The sequence below is a fragment of the Cupressus sempervirens genome, chromosome 10 (assembly GCF_028749045.1).
Source record: "Cupressus sempervirens isolate cs-2001-9-10 chromosome 10, ASM2874904v1, whole genome shotgun sequence".
NCBI lineage: Eukaryota > Viridiplantae > Streptophyta > Pinopsida > Cupressales > Cupressaceae > Cupressus > Cupressus sempervirens.
This window is the reverse complement of record NC_143127.1, coordinates 904,325,398-904,343,153: the sequence shown is the minus strand read 5'-3', so window position 1 is coordinate 904,343,153 and position 17,756 is coordinate 904,325,398. Positions and strand designations below refer to the sequence as shown.

At 33.6% G+C, this 17,756-nt stretch overlaps 1 protein-coding gene across 1 annotated transcript; it reads right to left on the bottom strand.

Moving 5' to 3' along the window:
- Positions 1-694: 694 nt before the first annotated feature.
- Positions 695-3,787, bottom strand: LOC149536923 (uncharacterized). Its single transcript, XM_089806374.1, has 3 exons — positions 3,670-3,787; positions 1,312-1,561; positions 695-1,222 (listed from the first exon to the last, which is right to left on the bottom strand). The coding sequence occupies exons 1-3, from the start codon at positions 3,785-3,787 to the stop codon at positions 910-912; spliced, it is 681 nt and encodes a 226-aa protein (XP_089662500.1). The 3' UTR covers positions 695-909.
- Positions 3,788-17,756: the final 13,969 nt, after the last annotated feature.

Here is a 17,756-nt window from a genome sequence, read left to right as displayed (position 1 = left end):
AAAAATGTGTTTTAAAAATTATTATACAATTAACATTAGGATTTTGTTCCACACCGTTCTATTCGGCAGAATATCTTAAAAGTAATATGCCTTTCGCAATTTACACATCTCGATCATCCCTCTAACAGACCTCGTTTATAAGAAACCATGTCTATTTTCACACGTGCTTTTCCTTTCACAAATCAAATGGTTGAAGGGTTTTATGATTACTTATAATTAAAGTTGTATCATATTGGTTTTTAAGATTCAAAGAATTGGGGAGTTTTTGTTTCTACAGACAATTTATGAATTTTTTTCAATCTTTTTAAATCTTTTTATATTCACCTCTGAGAAATATAATTCAAACAATAAATTCATTCTCATCCTTTCAAATTATCTTTACATTCAATCTTCTTCTTTATTGAATATAATCTTATACCCACCAAATATTACTGACAAGATATATCAGACCTCTTTGTTCATAATTCATCAGACAAATGCCTACAAAACGGAGATAAAAGAACACAACCCAGAAGCCCATACTTGAATTGTTTTGACATGAACTTTAACTTTATTTTATTTCAGATCATCAATTCAATAGAAAAAATAGACAATAAATTCAAAAACAATTATTTCAGATTAGTTTCTCAGAATAAATCACTCGTTCAAAACGTCAAATGAAAAAAAAATATGAACATAAATCTGAAACAATCCATCATAAAATACAGAAAAATAAATATTAAAATCTGTATTATATTTTACAGAAGCAGAGGGTAAATATGAACCTCAAGTTCAAACTCTGTATAAGATTTTTCCTTTATAGCTCCCATATAACAGGGAAAAGAGGAATCTAACGTCATATACCTTTTCTATACACAGAAATCCGTATTTATATACAAGAAAACCTAATAATTTCTGGAAATTTCCTTTTTATCTATTCACAGACAAAGCCCATGCCCTTTCCTTCATACCCAGGGGCGATGGCAGAACTGGCTTAGAGTTATTAACAAGAACATCCTTCATCTCAGCCGTCAGATGCAAAATAGCCGCGCGATCTTTAGGCGAAATTTTGCTCTCTCCAATATTATCCCCAATATTCTCGTCTTCTGCCCTGATTCGTATCACCTGGCTGTGCAGCAGGGGCCTCTGTTTTACTGCTTCCGCCATTAAATACTGGTACATAATCTTTAGAAAGAAATAAATCTCTGGAATACAGAGTAGACGGAGATAGAAACGAACGGATCTGTAGGAAGAAATCTCTGAAATACAAAATAAATGAAGAAATCTCTGGAACAGAAAATAAATGGAGTAAGAAATAAAAGGATCTAAAACCTGTGTGATAAAGGTAAGCCGAGATGATGTATTAATAGGCAAAGATTTCCAATGCTTTGTTCGGATTTGTATGACCTCCGAATCAGACAGCGACGAATCAACGAGAAACTTTCATGGCTGACTCCTTCAAATTCAATGGCTGACCTTTTGGAAAAGTAGAGAAAGGGCGACAGACACGGTGAATTTGGGGGCGACAGACACGGTGAATTTGGGGGAAATTGTATCGGAGGTTTCTTATTTGTTTGTCTTACTTTGGTTCGTTATTGTGAGAGGATAGGGTTTAGTGCAAAATATTATATATTAAAAATTGATGATGGAGGATTTTGTTTCGTTTAGGAGTCATGTTAGTCTATATGGGAGCATGTGTTAAGTAGATTTTTTTGTGGGGCATTTGTATTTATCCAAATTGTTTGGAATATGATTTTGATTTTGTCTCTTATTTCTAGGTGTTTCAATTGTGGTGGTGAAATAATCAAGGAACATCATTATCACCAATTGTGGATGAGTATTAGGAGAAAATAATAGAGGAGATTTGGTGAGATTATTATATATTAGAAATTGATATAATCTATGAGTTATTTTGTTATTTGATATGGGAGGATATGTTTAAATTGATGTCTTTTATTTTACCAAAATTGTTTGTCGAAAGCATTTCGATGTTAAAAACTATCACACAATCGATCCCAAAAGAGAAAATAATCATCTAATATGAATTGTGGAAATATGATGAACTTAATATCATCACCCTCACGTATTGTAGATGGCTATTGTGAGAGGATAGAAAGGAGGTTTGATAATAATATTATATGCTTGAAATTGATGTTATAGTTAAAATGTCATGTATGAGTCATTTTGTTATTCAATATGGGACCACATATTTATGTTGACATCTTTTCAGTTGTAAGGGAAAGATCCAAATGTATTTATTGCCCCACAAGTGTGTAGATCCTGGTCCTGACTTTGTGTCTTACATCTAGGTGTTTAAATCTAAGAGGATGACGTAAACAAGCAACACATCATCGCCTCATTAAATGTGGCTGGTTATTGTGAGTCCTAGGAACTAAGTTTAGTGATAATATTAAATACTGTACGTGTCATAATTAATGTCTTTACATCCTATTTTATTTATTTCAAAATTTTTTTAAGTATGAATCAAAGATTGAGAAGTATTTGTCCCACTAAAACTCTCTTTATTATGTTAATATCTCTCCGACCATGAATCAATCATCAAAGAATACTAATTCCCAAAAAAAACTATAACATAATTTTGACTTCATCTTTTACCTCAATGTTCAAGTCTTAATAGATGATAAATCAATAAACAGACCATCCTACTGGCCAATCATATTTTACCTCTTATATTTTTAAATATTATATGTATGAAATTATGTTTTAAAACAATATTAGTAAAGTCGTTAGACAAGAGAGTGAGAACACAAACTAAAATAAAACAAAATGTGGTCAAATGACGAGTGTAACAGAAATCAAAACTCATTTTGAACAGTTCGTAATAAAGGGGAAAAAAAATAAAAAATAAAAATAAAAGAGCCACGCGGCCGACGTCCGGCCGCCAACGTGAAAGGGGAGGCGAATAGGTGAGATTAGTTTACTTAATCGCCGGCGGCGGCGTGAAATGGTCCGCCGATTTTCGCCGGTAACCGGCAAAACCTATCTAACCGCCACGTGGAGGGTGTTTTATGGAGAAAGATATTTAATTACATATTTTAATTGGGTGGAGAGCGTTGGAGCGTGGAAGTGCTTTTAACGTGCACGGCTCAAACCCGCCCAAGCGGAAGAGTAATGTCCACCTAGGCGCGACCTTCTCTCTAGAAACGTACCTTTTTCTCTCTCTAGAAGCATGCCATTGACCGCCACCTAAAACAACCCCCTTCACACACGCCTACATAGGAGTGAATGATTTGAGTCAATTGACATCATTCTTGCGTATCGCTTTCATATTTGTTTGGGAAAGGTTCTTTCTAGGGCAACTTGTTAGGGTTCTAGTCCATAGCCCATAGAATTGTTCTCAAGGTTATCTTCCTATCCTTCTAGATAGATACATACTTTTTAGACCAATTTTCATGGGGTGGTTTTGTGATATTAGAATTTATGTATAATAGTGTGAAATTTATGTATTCATGTCATCTAAGGTTAAGGGTAGAAGTTATTAGTCCCTGCCTTTTATTAATGTTTTTTTTTTAACTCCCTTTTATTAATTTATTATAGACAATCGCATGATACTTTCCAAAGTTTTGTAAAGTTTGATTTAAAATTTAATTATTAAATACTTATTCTCATTTTTTGATTGGTTATGTAGCAATTTCTTGGATTTTTTTCTGAATTCCGTAAGCGAAAAACTCGAAAAATTAAGAGGCGGCTGGAAGTTTCTAGGTTGCTCCATCTCTAAAAAGGTGCGAGCGTTTATTGAAGGACTGACTGCCTCGCCGCCATTACGATCCACAAGCTTTTCTTCCATTGGCCCCCCCTACAAAGCCTGTTCTTGTTGCCATTGCAGCCACGGCTTTCTTCTTCAATTGTTACAACACTTTTTTGCAAGTCCGCTAGATCTCCCATTTTGGGGCTTACTCGAGCGCCTAGCTCTGGAGCCCAGCTTTTATTTTAGGGCTAGGGATTTTGTTTCGTTGTCTCTGAGGAGGAGTAAGGGAGTAAGAAGAAGATCAAGCGATCTGTGAATTTCGCGTCAAATGATGGGAGCAATGTGCCGCAATTCTACCCCTCACACGGCTGTGTTTCCGTCTGTAGCAGGCGCCAGGATATGGAGGACGCGACGGCAATTGTGCTGTTGATTTTTGAGGGGCGTCATTTTTTTGGTGTTTACGACGACCATGGCAGATCCCGCATGGCGCTTCCGTGCAGGGAATTGTTGCATGAGGTCCTCGCAGAGGAGATTCGGGGCATTGAGGCCTTGGGATTCGACCACGAGACCTGGCGGAGTGCTCTTAACACTGTTTCTTGTGGTATATAAATTTTAACTAAAAATTAATATAAAATGTTTTAACAAAATCATTACAAATGGTAATTAAAGACTAAAAATACACACATATATCCAAACAATCTATGTCTTAATAGCAAGTTCACTATATTTTAATTTTATTTTGATAGAGAAATTTTCTATATTTTTGCAACCAAAATTTTCATTACAGAAGAGATCACATACAAATTAATTAAATTATTAAGACTTCATTTTACATATAAATTATCAATAGTCCAAAGACAGGGACGCTCTTGTTAGTTTATGCCATGGCGAGGAATACTATTGCATTCATTAGATGCAAATAAAAATTACAAATTATATTAGTTTAATCAATAAGATTCAAGTATATTTTAGGTTCTAAGTTTTTAATAAAGTTTGAACATTTTTATTATTTTTAGAAATGGGAAAAAGTCATTTAACTAAAATCTTATTAGCTCTCACTAATAATAGTAAGGAAGAAAATTAAATGTTCAAACCAAAAAATCAAGAAAAATTTAAAGCTCTAACTTTTACCATTAGTTGTGCAACAATATCATAGAAGATGATGTGACACTACATTTACTTTATCATTTCAAGAATTTCACAATTTGAATTTTTTTATAAAGTTTCAACATTTTTATTTTATTTTTTGAAAAACAAGAATAGTATTTAATTGAAATCTTATTGGGTCCTACTAAATAATAATGGAGAAATTTAATTTTTAAAACTAAAAATCAATGAAAATTTAAAATTCTAACTTTTTGTATTAATTGTGCAATTAATATAATTATTATAAAATATGTTACACCACACTTTACTTTACCATTAGTCAAATTAATAGTAATAGGATGTACTAACTCATTAAATTTTGATTTATTTTGTCCTCAAAACATTATCCTTTTAAAGAATTAAAAGAAATAAAAACTAAATAATGCAAGAAAGAATTTTAAAAACTAGAAACTAAATAATATTACAAAGAATCTTAAAATGGTAGTTATTGTACATATAATTATGTTTATTGTTTATGTATTTAAAATTTAAAATATCTTATATCATTTTTTAGTGTCAAGTTGTTGATTAAATTTTATTTTTTAACAAATAAAAATAGTGTATAAAGATGATAATTAATTGTAGTTTTTTTTTTAAAAATAAAGAATTATTTGATGTTAAATATTTGTAAAAAAATTATTTTTGTTTCGTAATTTTCAAATTTTCTAGTTTTTTAATCATATAATTCGTTCTTTTAGGATAAACAATTGGTTTCTAATTTCTTACATTGCAAACATGCTAACAATAAAATAAAATAAAATTTATTGTACTGGAGACTCCAAGACACAAAGAATAAGCAATTTAAATTGTGGATATCTTTTCTATATGTAGAATTTAGTTATAACAAGCTTATGCTTTTGTTAGGATTTTGGTTGGTATTGTTTAACCTTGCATAAGATCTCAATGATCAATTTGTTCACAATACATTACAAGACATCTATGACAACTTTATAATTGCATTCAAACTAATATTGTAGAAATTTTATTTATTATCTTAGAACTTCTCATGGAAAAACCAATTATGTGAAAAAGTGTTGCTTTGTAATGTATGCATGATTTTTTTAGCAAAATTGAACAACATAACTTGAGGGATTATGATGATGCTTTCTAGTCTCAAGACTCTTGAAGTTAAAGAATTCTATTTTGTTCTAAACTTCTTATGCACTTTTGAGTTTTCTACAATAGAGTTTAGCTTTACTCATTTTTTTAATTAAATCGTGTCATTAGACATTTATAATGCTCTAAATTTCTTCTCTCCGTATATGTATAGTGTATAGTATCTTATTTTAAGAAACCACAATTGATTGTGATAAATTTCAAAGTAGTATGACCCATTTTTCTTGTTTTATAATTAAAAAAATCAATATTTTTGTTGTTTAGTTTTCTAAAAAAGCATTTCTAACACCAAATTCATTACAATATGAAAAGTAAACCTTGTATTATGTTGAGCACACCATACAATATCATTTATATCTATTCCTCTTACCCAATTTTAGAGCTTGTTGTAACATTTTTTGTAAAGGCGTTCATGTTAAAATTCTAATGACACAAAGAAGTAATTTTGCACTTGGTAAGAGCTATAACTTATCTACTCACATTCAACTACAAACATTAATGCAAAAAGTAATTGTCTATGTTTCTCCACTATCTTTAGTTCTTAAGTTTTATGTACAATTACAATTAATTTTAATACGGTTTAAAGATAGTTCAACCTCTAAAACATCAAAGGATATAAAGAATGTTGTTCTAATACATTTTGCATTCTTTCAAATTAAAAAAATTATTTCTCCATCTCAACCCTTTATAGCCACACTCTACAATACTATAATCATGACACATATGGCAAGAACTATGATGCTTTTCGTCTCTTGTTAATAGGGTTATTAATAGTTTATTGAATGTAAAAAAGTATATAATTGGAAGTTAATAGTGAGTAGGGGTGTTGAAGGGAGAAGAGAATGGTAAGAGGGGTCAACAAGGAGTTAAACGTAGGATCTTACAAATGAAGGAAACATAGAGAGAGAATAGAATAAGAGACTAATATGAAAAATGATAGTAAAGAAAAAAGAATCAAAGATTGATAATAAAAAATATAGTAAATATTTAAAACAAATAGCTAAATAGATTATAACAGACATCTAATTTTATTTTTAATGCTATTCTTCGTTTGATGTCTTTGATTGTCTCTTTTTCTCTTTTGTTTTAAATTGTTACTCTCTTGTCTTATTACTCTTGGTTCTTTTCTCTCTCTTTGCTTCCTTTATTTCTACTTTTGAGGTCTTAGTTTACGCTAGTCTTGATCAATCTCCCCTCCCTTCAACCTCCCACCTTTTTAGAGAGTTTAGATCTACAACTTATCCCATTTTATCATTTTGCTTTCTCCCTTTCATAATTATGATCAATCATGAAGTGTGATATGAGATGTTGATAACAAGTAGTAAACACCCTATCTTAATTTATTGTGTATGCCTTCCACACTAGTTTGAGTTGTTGATGAGGGCACAACCCAAGACAAAATGAACAAAATAGGAAAAGGAGAATTTTATTATCATAAATGATATTCTATTACATTTTGTACAACAAAAATAGACTCAACTACATGCCATATAGGCTTACAATAGTATTAGATTCTAGAGAATTACCCCTCTCGCAGTACCTTCTCTTGAACTCCACAAAAATTGCCTTTACAATGCAAGAAAACACTTTAAGTAACCTGAATTAGGTTTAGAGGGAGGAATGAATTTTAGAATATATTATTTGACATCTACTAAAAAAGAAAAAGGTTCTAGAAGACATGTTAGAAATCAATGCAAAATTAGAAGAATCCAAAAATGGTGGTCCAACTTCCGGGAGGCATAACTTGTGATTTGGGACTCCGATTGCAAACTGTTTACATTTTCAAAAAGCTTTATGAGCGCTCTATAGCTATATGGACAACTAAGTTGTCCCCCATTTTTTGGGCCTGTACGAGGCCTTAAGTGTTTCAAACTTGACTTTGAAGTATTCTTAGGAGGTCTCTAGGCAACTTAAAACTACCATAACTTTCAAACTGTAAAGCCTTTTGACCTGATTCTTTTTCTAGAGTGCTTGAAATTAGAAGTACAATCATCCCTCCAACTTACACCCTATAAATAATCATAATTATGGTTCAGTCACAAAATAACCTATTTTCTACATTGACACATATCCCAAGGTGCTCAAAAACACTAACCCAGATAACTAATAGTGGCCCAAATGGGTATCCAAAAATATAAACACATTAAACAAAAAATAACACTAAGCATATTTTTGGGTGATACAGATTTGCCCTTACACCCTTGGATGCTCCTGCATTAGACACCCAGGGTAAATTGAAAAGTGGCCTTGTCACTTTACAACTGGTTGAGGAAAACCCAAATGAGCAACCTCCATCTTGGATAACTAGGTTGAATCTTCCACCAGTTTCCCCTTTCACTTCACTAGGCACTCTTCATACTACATGTTTCAAGTGCTTCGACCCACACGACTATCCATAATTTCTTCAATCTCCTCCTCGAAAGTAGGAATGGGACATGGCTCAAGTATCAAATCCTCTTCTACACCATATTCATGATATTTTGTTAAGTTTGCAATATTGAAAACATGGGAAATATGGATCCCATTTGGTAACTACACTCATATGTATTCCCTAAACCATGTTTCTTGGAAATATTAAAGGGACCAAATTTCTTCATCTTTAGCTTGTTGTAGGTGCCCATTGGAAATCATTCCTTCCTCAAGTATACCATAACCAAATCTCCAACTTAAAACTCCTTATGTCTCCTCTTTTGATCTACTCTAGCCTTATACTGTAGGCTCATCTTGATAGTATGTTCACATGCCTCCTCATGTAGGGTCTCGACATGTTCAACAAGGTCTTCTGCCTTAGCACTAGTCCTCTCTCCTTGCTCCAGCTTTTTAAACTCTAGTGCAGTCCTTGGACTAATCCCATACAAAATTTGGAATCATGACCTACCAGTACTCCTATTCACAGAATTATTGTAAGTGGATTTTGCGAGTGGTAGAATCAAATCCCATCCCCTGAGCTTATCTCCTACTAAACAACTCAGTAAATTGCCTAGACTTCTATTCACAACTTCTATTTGTTCACTAGTTTGTAGATGATGTGCAAAATTGAACTTCAATTCTATCTTCAACTTCTTCCACAAAGTCCTCTAGAATACCCAATAAATTTTGTATCTCTGTCAAAAATAATACATTTTGGGAGACCATGTAACCTCACCACCTCTCTAGAATTTTTTTTTGCAATATGCACTACATCATGTGTCTTGTGGCATGGAATGAAATGTGCCATCTTGGAGAACCTATCAACCACCAAAAATACCAATTTTTTACCCCTTTGTGTTTAGGGTAACCTAGGAACAAAATCCATGCTTATGTCTTTCGAGGGACTTGATGGAAGAGACAATGGGTGATAGAGTCTAGTATTCTAACTAACTCCCTTAGCTGTCTAACACACTGAACAACTCTGCACAAACTTCTTCACATCCTTTGACAACTGAGGCCAGAAATAATATTCGTTTACAATGGCAATGGTCTTGTCTCAACTAAAGTAAATTGCTAGCTCTTTGCTATATTTCTCCTTGATCAAGTTTCCTCGTAGAACTCCTTCGAATGCACAAATGAATACCTTTGAACAATACCATCTTGGGTCATATAATCCAACCACTTAGTCTTGTTGATAGTAATAGGTTCCTTACAAGCCATCCAAGCCTTTGCAAAGTCAAGATCCTTAGGGTACAAATTCTTGAGTTCATTATATCCAACCACTTCAATGTGCATTTTTTCTAGTAGTAATTGTCTCCTACTTTAATGCATCTACAAACCTATTAGATCTTCCACTTCTATGTTTTAATACAAATCTATAGATCTGTAAGAACTCTACCCATTTCAAATGTCTCTGATTTAATTTACCTTGGCTATTTAAGTACTAAAATGCCTAATTATTAGTGTGCAAAATGATTTCTTATTGCAATGAATAATGCCTCCATTTCTTTAAAGCTTTAACTATTGCATAGAAATCCTAATCATAAACAAAATAATTCTTGGCATCATTTAATTTCTCACTAAAATAGGCAATAGGCTTACCTTATTGGGTCAAAATATCTCTAATAGCATTACCACTAGCATCACAATCCACTTGGAAAACTTTGTTAAAATCAAGGAGTGCTAACATAGGTTGTTCCGTCACCTTCATCTAGTTCAACAACTCAAAACTCCTTATAGCTCTTGCAGTCCACTTGAACTCTTTTCTATCCCCTCTCATTCTTTTACCTAGAGATGCATAGATACTACTGAAATTCCTAATGAACTTCCCATAAAAACTAGACAAACCATGGAATGACCTCACCTTAGTGGAAGACCTTGGGGTAGGCCATTCTAGGATGACCTTCACCTTCTCCAGGTCCATTTTGAGATCTTCAACTGATACACCAAACCCCAAACAGAATAATTCATTTTTGACAAAGTTACACTTCTTCAAATTAATCGACAATATCTCTTCCCTTAACCTCTCAAAGACACTACGAATGTACAACAAATGTTCATCCAAAGACTTACTAAAAATCAAAATATTAGTTAAATAAACAATAACAAATTCTCCCAGAAATTTCTTTAGTACCTAATTCATAAGGCTCATGAAGGTTCTTAGCACATTGGTTAGTCCAAAGAGCATGACTAACTACTCATATAGAATCTTCTTGGTCTTGAATGTAGTCTTCCACTCATCTCTCTCTCTCTCTCTCTCACACACACACACACACACACACACACACACACACACACACACACACACATCTATATCTAGTTATAACCACTTTTAAGATCTATCTTTGTGAAGTATTGAGATCCACTCAAGTAGTCCATAAGATCATCCATCCTAGGCAAAGAAAATCGATACTTGATGGTTATCTTGTTTATAGTCCAAGAGTTTGTACACATCCTCTACTCGCTATCCTTCTTTGGTGCCAATACTATTGGTACTACACATGGACTTTTTCTCCCAAACTAGATCTTTCCTCAAAAACTCCTAAACTTATTTGTTCAACTCCTTGGTCTCAGTAGGAGTCATCCTATGAGATGCCTTGTTAGAGAAACTAGCTCCAGGGAATAAATCTATTTGATTATTGATTTTCCTTACTAGCGGTTTCCTTTCTAGGACATTATCAGATATGATATCTCCACACTCACTTAATAGACCTGAGACTTCAACTGGAACTTCATTACTACGTTCCTTGTCCTTACTATGGATTAAAGCATAACACATTTGCTCATGTTTCATGCCATCTAGAAATTTTCTTCTATCAAAAAGACATACCCTAGTACTACCACATATCTTTTCTTCTTCCTTTAGCAAGGGCTTCAACTTGTGATGAAATCCATCCTTCATCGGAGAATAACTGTTCTCACGACCATCATGTATAGAATTCTTATCATACTATCATAGCCTTCCCAAAAATAAATGGCATACATCCATCAATATGATGTCATAGAGAACCTCATCATGGTAACTCCCAATCTTGAACTTCACCAAACATTGTTCACTAAATGGGACCTTATGATTGTCATGCACCTAGGCAATCTAATATGGATGGGGGTGTCTCTCCCTCTTGAGCTTTAGCTTTGAGACCATCTCCTCTGACACCAAGTTTTTAGTGCTCCCACCATCAACAATCACATCACAATATTTACCCTTACAAATGCACTCAGTACAAAACAAACTCCTCCTTTGTCCAGGTTCAGTCTCACCACTCAACAAGACCCTTTTATTAATCAGAACCTATCCTCTTTTTGCATCTTCTATATACGATGACTTATCATAATCATCCACATGAGAAACCATTACCTGATCATTGACTCTCATATCCATCTTTCCTTGGTGTTGAGGGAAATCATAGGCTTGATGGCCTTCTTAATTGTAGTGAACACATGTATCACAAAAATATCTTCTTCCTAAACCTTGTCCACATCCTCTACATCTTCCTCTTTCATCTCCAAATTATTGATCACAAGAGCAGTTGAAACCCTCATTCCTCTAGTTTCAAATAGTACCCACATCTTCATTTTTCTTTGGCTCCTCATTTCAGCCTCCAAAAGACCTACAACCACCCCTTTCTCTTTGATTGGGCCCTCTTTGCTTTCCATGAAACCTTTTTTTTACCTTGTCTTTAACTTGTAAGGAAAACTTGTATGCCTCTTCAATGTTGGTCATTCTAACTAGACTGAGTTCCCCTTGAATGTTAGGTCTCAACCCATTAAGCTAATAGGTGACATTCTCCTTATTTTTTTCTGCATGTCCTATCCTAATAATGACTAAATAAAATTTCTTCATATATTCCAGGAAATAGTTTCCCACTTTCTTTAACCCTTGCATCTTCTTGAACAAATCAAGCTCATAGTCAACAAGAATGAATTGTTTCTTTAGTTTGTCTACCATGCAATCCCATCTTGTGATTTTATCCTTCCCTCTTCTATTCCTCTCTAATTGAATCTCTTCCCACAAAATTTTGGTGTGACCTTCACTTTGGCCTTTGCAAATATCCTCATACTCAAAATAGTCCCCCAGCTCATTGATCTAGGCAATCAACTCATTCAGGTTTAGATTTCCTATAAACATGCTGACCTCATGTTTAAATCTTTTTCCTAGCTTGATAATGGCCCTAAAAATATTTTCCTCCTCTTGGTTCAAGACTTCTACTTCTTCTTCTTCTTCTTCCTACACAACATTTCCTTCTTCTTCATTTTCCTTCTCACTTTCATCTCTTAGAGAAAGATTCATCCCTTTATAGATCTTGTCTTGAAATGCCTAAACTTGTCTCTGGAGGGCTCTAACCTCAGGGGGAACACCTCTGGCCCTTCCATTGTACTTTTTTAATGGAGGCATCTTATCACTATGTCAAAACCCACAACCACATAGTCTTGGTGTAAACTGTCTCATAGTCAATGCTCTATCTACAAGCTTAGGAACTTCTACTCTAATACCACTTGATGAGGGCACAAGCCAAGAAAAATTAAACACAATAGAAAATGATAATTTTATTATCAGAAATGATATGCTATAGCATTCAGTACAATGAAAATAGGGTTAACTACATGCCCTATGTGCTTGCAATATTATGAGATTATGGCAAAAAATCCTTCTCATAGTACCTTTTCCCAAACTCCACAAAAATTGTCATTGCAATGAAAGAAATGACCTTAAGTAACTTGAATCAGGTTTAGGGTTAGGCATAAATTTAGAATATGATATTTGGCATCTATCACCAAAGAAAAAGGTTCTAGAAGACATGTCAAAAATTTGTGCAAAATTAGAGGAATCCATAAATGGTAGTCCAACTTTCGGGAGGTGCAGTTTTTGATCCAAGACTCCGATTGAAAAATTGTTTACATTCTTAGAAAGATCTCTTGCACTCTATTGGCCTTCTCTTCCCCTATTTTTTGGGCCTGTATGAGGCTATTAAGTGCCTCAAACCTAACTTTGAAGCATCTTTAGGAGGTCTCTAGGCAACTTAAAATTGTCATACCTTTCAAACCATTATGCCTTTTGATCTGATTCTTTTTCTAGAGTGGTTGAGATTACAAGTAAAATTATTGCTACAACTTAAACCCTCTAAATTATCATAATTATGGATCAATTACAAAATAACCCATTTTCTGCACTGGCACATATCATGAGGTGCTAAAAATTTCTAACCTAGAAAACTAATAATGGAACTATGAGAGTTGTAATCTCTAAGTGGCCTAAATGGATATCTTAAAATATAAACACATTAAACAAAAATAAAAACTAAGCATATTTTTGAGTGATACATGATTTCTCTTACACCACTTGATGCTCCTGCATCAAACATCTAGGGTAAATTTAAAAGTGACCTTGTCATTTTACAGTTGGTTGAGGAAAACCCAAATGGAAAACCTCCATCTTGGATAACCAGGTCAAGTATTCCATCAATCATTCCTTCCACTTCACTAGGTACTCCTCATCCTACATTTATTTTGTGCTCTAGCCCACATGACTATCCAAAATTTGTTCAATTTCCTCCTTCTCAGAAGTAGGAATGGGACATGGCTTGAGTATCAAATCCTCTTGTACACCATCTTCATGATATTTTGTTAAGTTTAGAATATTGAAAATAGGGGAAATATGGATCCCATATGGAAACTCCACTTCCTATGCATTTCTTGTATCATGTTTCACCAAAATCTTGTAGGGACCAAATTTTGTCATCTTCAACTTGTTGTAGGTACCCACTAGAAATCGTTCCTCCTCAAGTACACCATAACAAAATCCCAACTTAGAACTCCTTATGTCTTCTCTTTTTATCTTCTCTAGCCTTATACTGCATGTTCAACTTGGTAATATGCGCATGTACCTCCTCATGTAGGGTCTTGACATGTTCAACAAACTCTACTACCTCAACAATAGCCATCTCTCCTTACTCTAGCTTTCTCAACTCTTGAACAGTCCCTTGACTGCTCCCATACACAATTTGGAATGGTGACCTTCTAGTACTCCTATTCATATAATTATTTTAAGAAAACTCCAAATTTGGTATAATCTAATACCATCCCTTGGGCTTATCTCCAAGTAAACACCTCAAACGATTTCCCATACTTTTATTCACCACTTCTGTTTGTCCATCGGTTAGGGGGTAATGTGCAAAACTAAACTTAAACTCTGTCTTCAAATTCTTCCACAAAGTCCTCTTGAAATACCCAAAAAATTTAGTATCTTTGTTAGAAACAATACTCTTTGGTAGACCATGTAACCTCACCACCTCTCTAAAAAAAATCTACAATATACATGCATCATGAGTTTTGTGGCATGGAATGAAATGCACCATCTTGGAGAACCTATCAACCACCACAAATACTAAGTCATTACCCCTTTCTTTCTTGGGTAACCCAAGAACAAAATCCATGCTTATGTCTTCCTTAGGCCTTGATGAACACAAAATGGGTGATAGAGTCCAGTATTCTAACTGACTCCCTTAACTATCTGACACACTCGACAACTCTGAAAAAAATTCTTCACATCTTGTAATAAGTAAGGCCATAAATAATGTTAAGTTACAATAGCAATGATCTTGTTTCAATCAAAGTGTCCTGCCATCCATCCAGTATGTTTCTCCTTGATCAGGTTCTCCCTCATGGAAATCCTTAGAATCTACAATTGACTACCTTTGAACAACATACCATCTTGGATCATATAATCCAACCACTTAGTCTTTTCCATAGTAATAGATTCCTTAGAAGCCTTCCAAGCCTCTCTAAAGTTAGGATCCTCAAGGTAAAAATTCTTGAGTTTATTAAATCGAACCATTTCAATTTGCAATTCTGTCAGTAAAAATTGTCTCCTACATAATGCATCTGCAACCCTATTAAATCTTCCACTTCTATTTTTCAATATAAATGTATAGCTCTGTAAGAACTCTAACCATTTCAAATGTCTCTAATTTAATTCACCTTGGTTATTTAGGTACTGCAATTCAAAATAATTAATGTACAAAAAAAATTCTTTTGGCAACAAATAATGCCTCCATTTCTTTAAAGCTTGAACTATTTCATAAAAATCCTTATCATTAAAAAAATACTTCTTCTTGGCATCATTTAATTTCTCACTAAAATACAAAACATGCTTACCTTCTTGGCTCAACACAACTCCAATAGAACTACCACTAGCATCACAATTCGCCTGGAATAGTTTTCTAAAATTAGGGAGTGCTAACATAGGTTGTTCTGTCACCTTCTTCTTTGGAAACTCAAAACTCCTTGTAGCTCTTGCAATCCACTTGAACTTTTTTCTATCCCTTCTCATTGTTTCAATTAGGGGTATATAGATACAATTGGATTTCCTAATGAACTTCCTATAAAAATAACCAAATCATGGAATGACCTTACCTCAGTGGTAGACATTGGGGTAGGCCATTCATGGATGATCTTCACCTTTTGTTGGTCCATTTTGAGACCTTCAACTGATACAACAAACCCTAATTAGACTAACTCCATTTTGACAAAGCTACACTTCTTCAAATTAATCAACAATTTTAATTCCCTCATGTCGGTTCCCAAATTAACAAATTTTTAATAACCCAATGATAAGAACAAATACATCTAGGGATAGCTAATTCCCATGTTTAACATACCTATTCAAACATAGGTTCCAACTATAAAGCTATACTCCTTTTTCTTCAAGTTCTGCAAGACCTAGGTGGGTGAACCTCAAATTATTCATGTGGTACCAATTTCAAAGCATACAAGTGAATCTTATAAAGCAGATAAAACCCCCATCTTCTATTGCTTATGAAAACATTCATGGACATGAAATAAATAATAACATGACTCATGAACTTGATAAACTAAGTGAAAGCATTTCTTTTTAGCTCTTCAACAAAAAAGGAAAAGAATAATTGATTAAAGATTGATTTCAACATCACCAATACATGAACAACAAAACACATAGATCTTGTAGCTGATCAGTACTTTATCTATTGGGAAATTCCATAAATCATTAACACACATCCTTGGAAATCATTGATACATCTCATATATCAAGAATCCTAGATCTATCCATTCATCTTGTGAATCAGACATCTACACTATTTTTGAATCTTATACTCGACCTATCCCTTCATGAAATCTGAAACCCTATGATGATTAACTAAGCATTTACATGACTCCTTGAATCACAAGAAAAATATATCAACACATACAACCTAAAAAAAATTGCAATTGAGTTTTGTTCTCTTTGTTCACAAATCACAAAAGATTGCGAACAACATGAATAGGAGACAAGATTCAAACTAAAGATAGACTTGTTTGCTGCATTTTTATTTATTTTCTTGAAAAAATACAATAGGATGCATGAAATTAACTTAGGAACAACTGAATAGACTAGAACTCACTCTATAATTCATTAATTGCTATTCAGATACAGAGTGAAATGTTGTGCATGAATGGTGGGATCACAACTAGAGCTCTATTCAATAGTTTGGAAACAACCAACCATCAACAACCCTAGAGAAAGAGAAGAGAAGAGAATTTAAAGATAGGAAGAATTCCTAGATTAGATCTAATGCTGCTTTTTGTCCACTTGAAACTCTTCCACTTGCTAATGAAAATTCTCTCTCTACCTTCTTCCCATAACTAAAAATCAGATCTTATTCTTGCTACTAAGAAATGCATGAAATATCTTCAAAAGGTGGAGAACATGTAACCAATTTGCAAGAAGATACCAGATCTAATTTTGAAACACATGTAAAACACCCACCAAAATGACTTTAGATGAAAAATGAAACTCTCAGAAATATTTTTCCACCAAAACTGGAGCTAACAAACTCTCATATCTACCCTCTTACTGAATTCTATTGATTCATCATGAAAATTACTCTTTCTATTGAGAATGCCCCCATATACAAATATTCCTATAACTCTGACCACACGATACATGTGCATATTCTGATTGCATATTTAGAAAGATCGTCTTCTCCCGATTCCAACAGTATACTGCATTTTTTATTTTTAATTAAAAATACCCCTTTGGTGCTCGTTAAAAAAATTAGGTCCCAGCTCATGAACATAACCCTTAAATGAAAAATTTAAAATATCAGATAGCTAAAACTATACAATATAATCAAATTTTTAAAAAAAGTTTCATCTTCTCAAAAATGGGTGCTTAGACTTCATTTTTATCTTTTAGAAATTTATAATTTTATATTTTATCTTACCTTATTCCTCTATGGGCATCACATGTCAAATTCTAACTAGTTGGCTCTGCCACCTTAGTGGGACCCACATCTCCTCAATCACAATTTTGCAACCTCAACCCTTGACCATAACTTAACTACTGCAACCATGCACCTAACTTAAATTGCACTTTCATGAT

What these genes read in the sequence shown, in the direction of transcription:
- LOC149536923 (XM_089806374.1), bottom strand. Translation starts at nt 3,787, where the DNA reads ATGGAAGAAAAGCTTGTGGATCGTAATGGCGGCGAGGCAGTCAGTCCT. An exon ending in GCCGCCTCTTAATTTTTCGA is followed by an intron (nt 1,562 to 3,669) that starts GTTTTTCGCTTA and finishes AACGAACCAAAG; the next exon opens with TAAGACAAACAAATAAGAAA. An exon ending in GGCTTACCTTTATCACACAG is followed by an intron (nt 1,223 to 1,311) that starts GTTTTAGATCCT and finishes TTCTTCCTACAG; the next exon opens with ATCCGTTCGTTTCTATCTCC.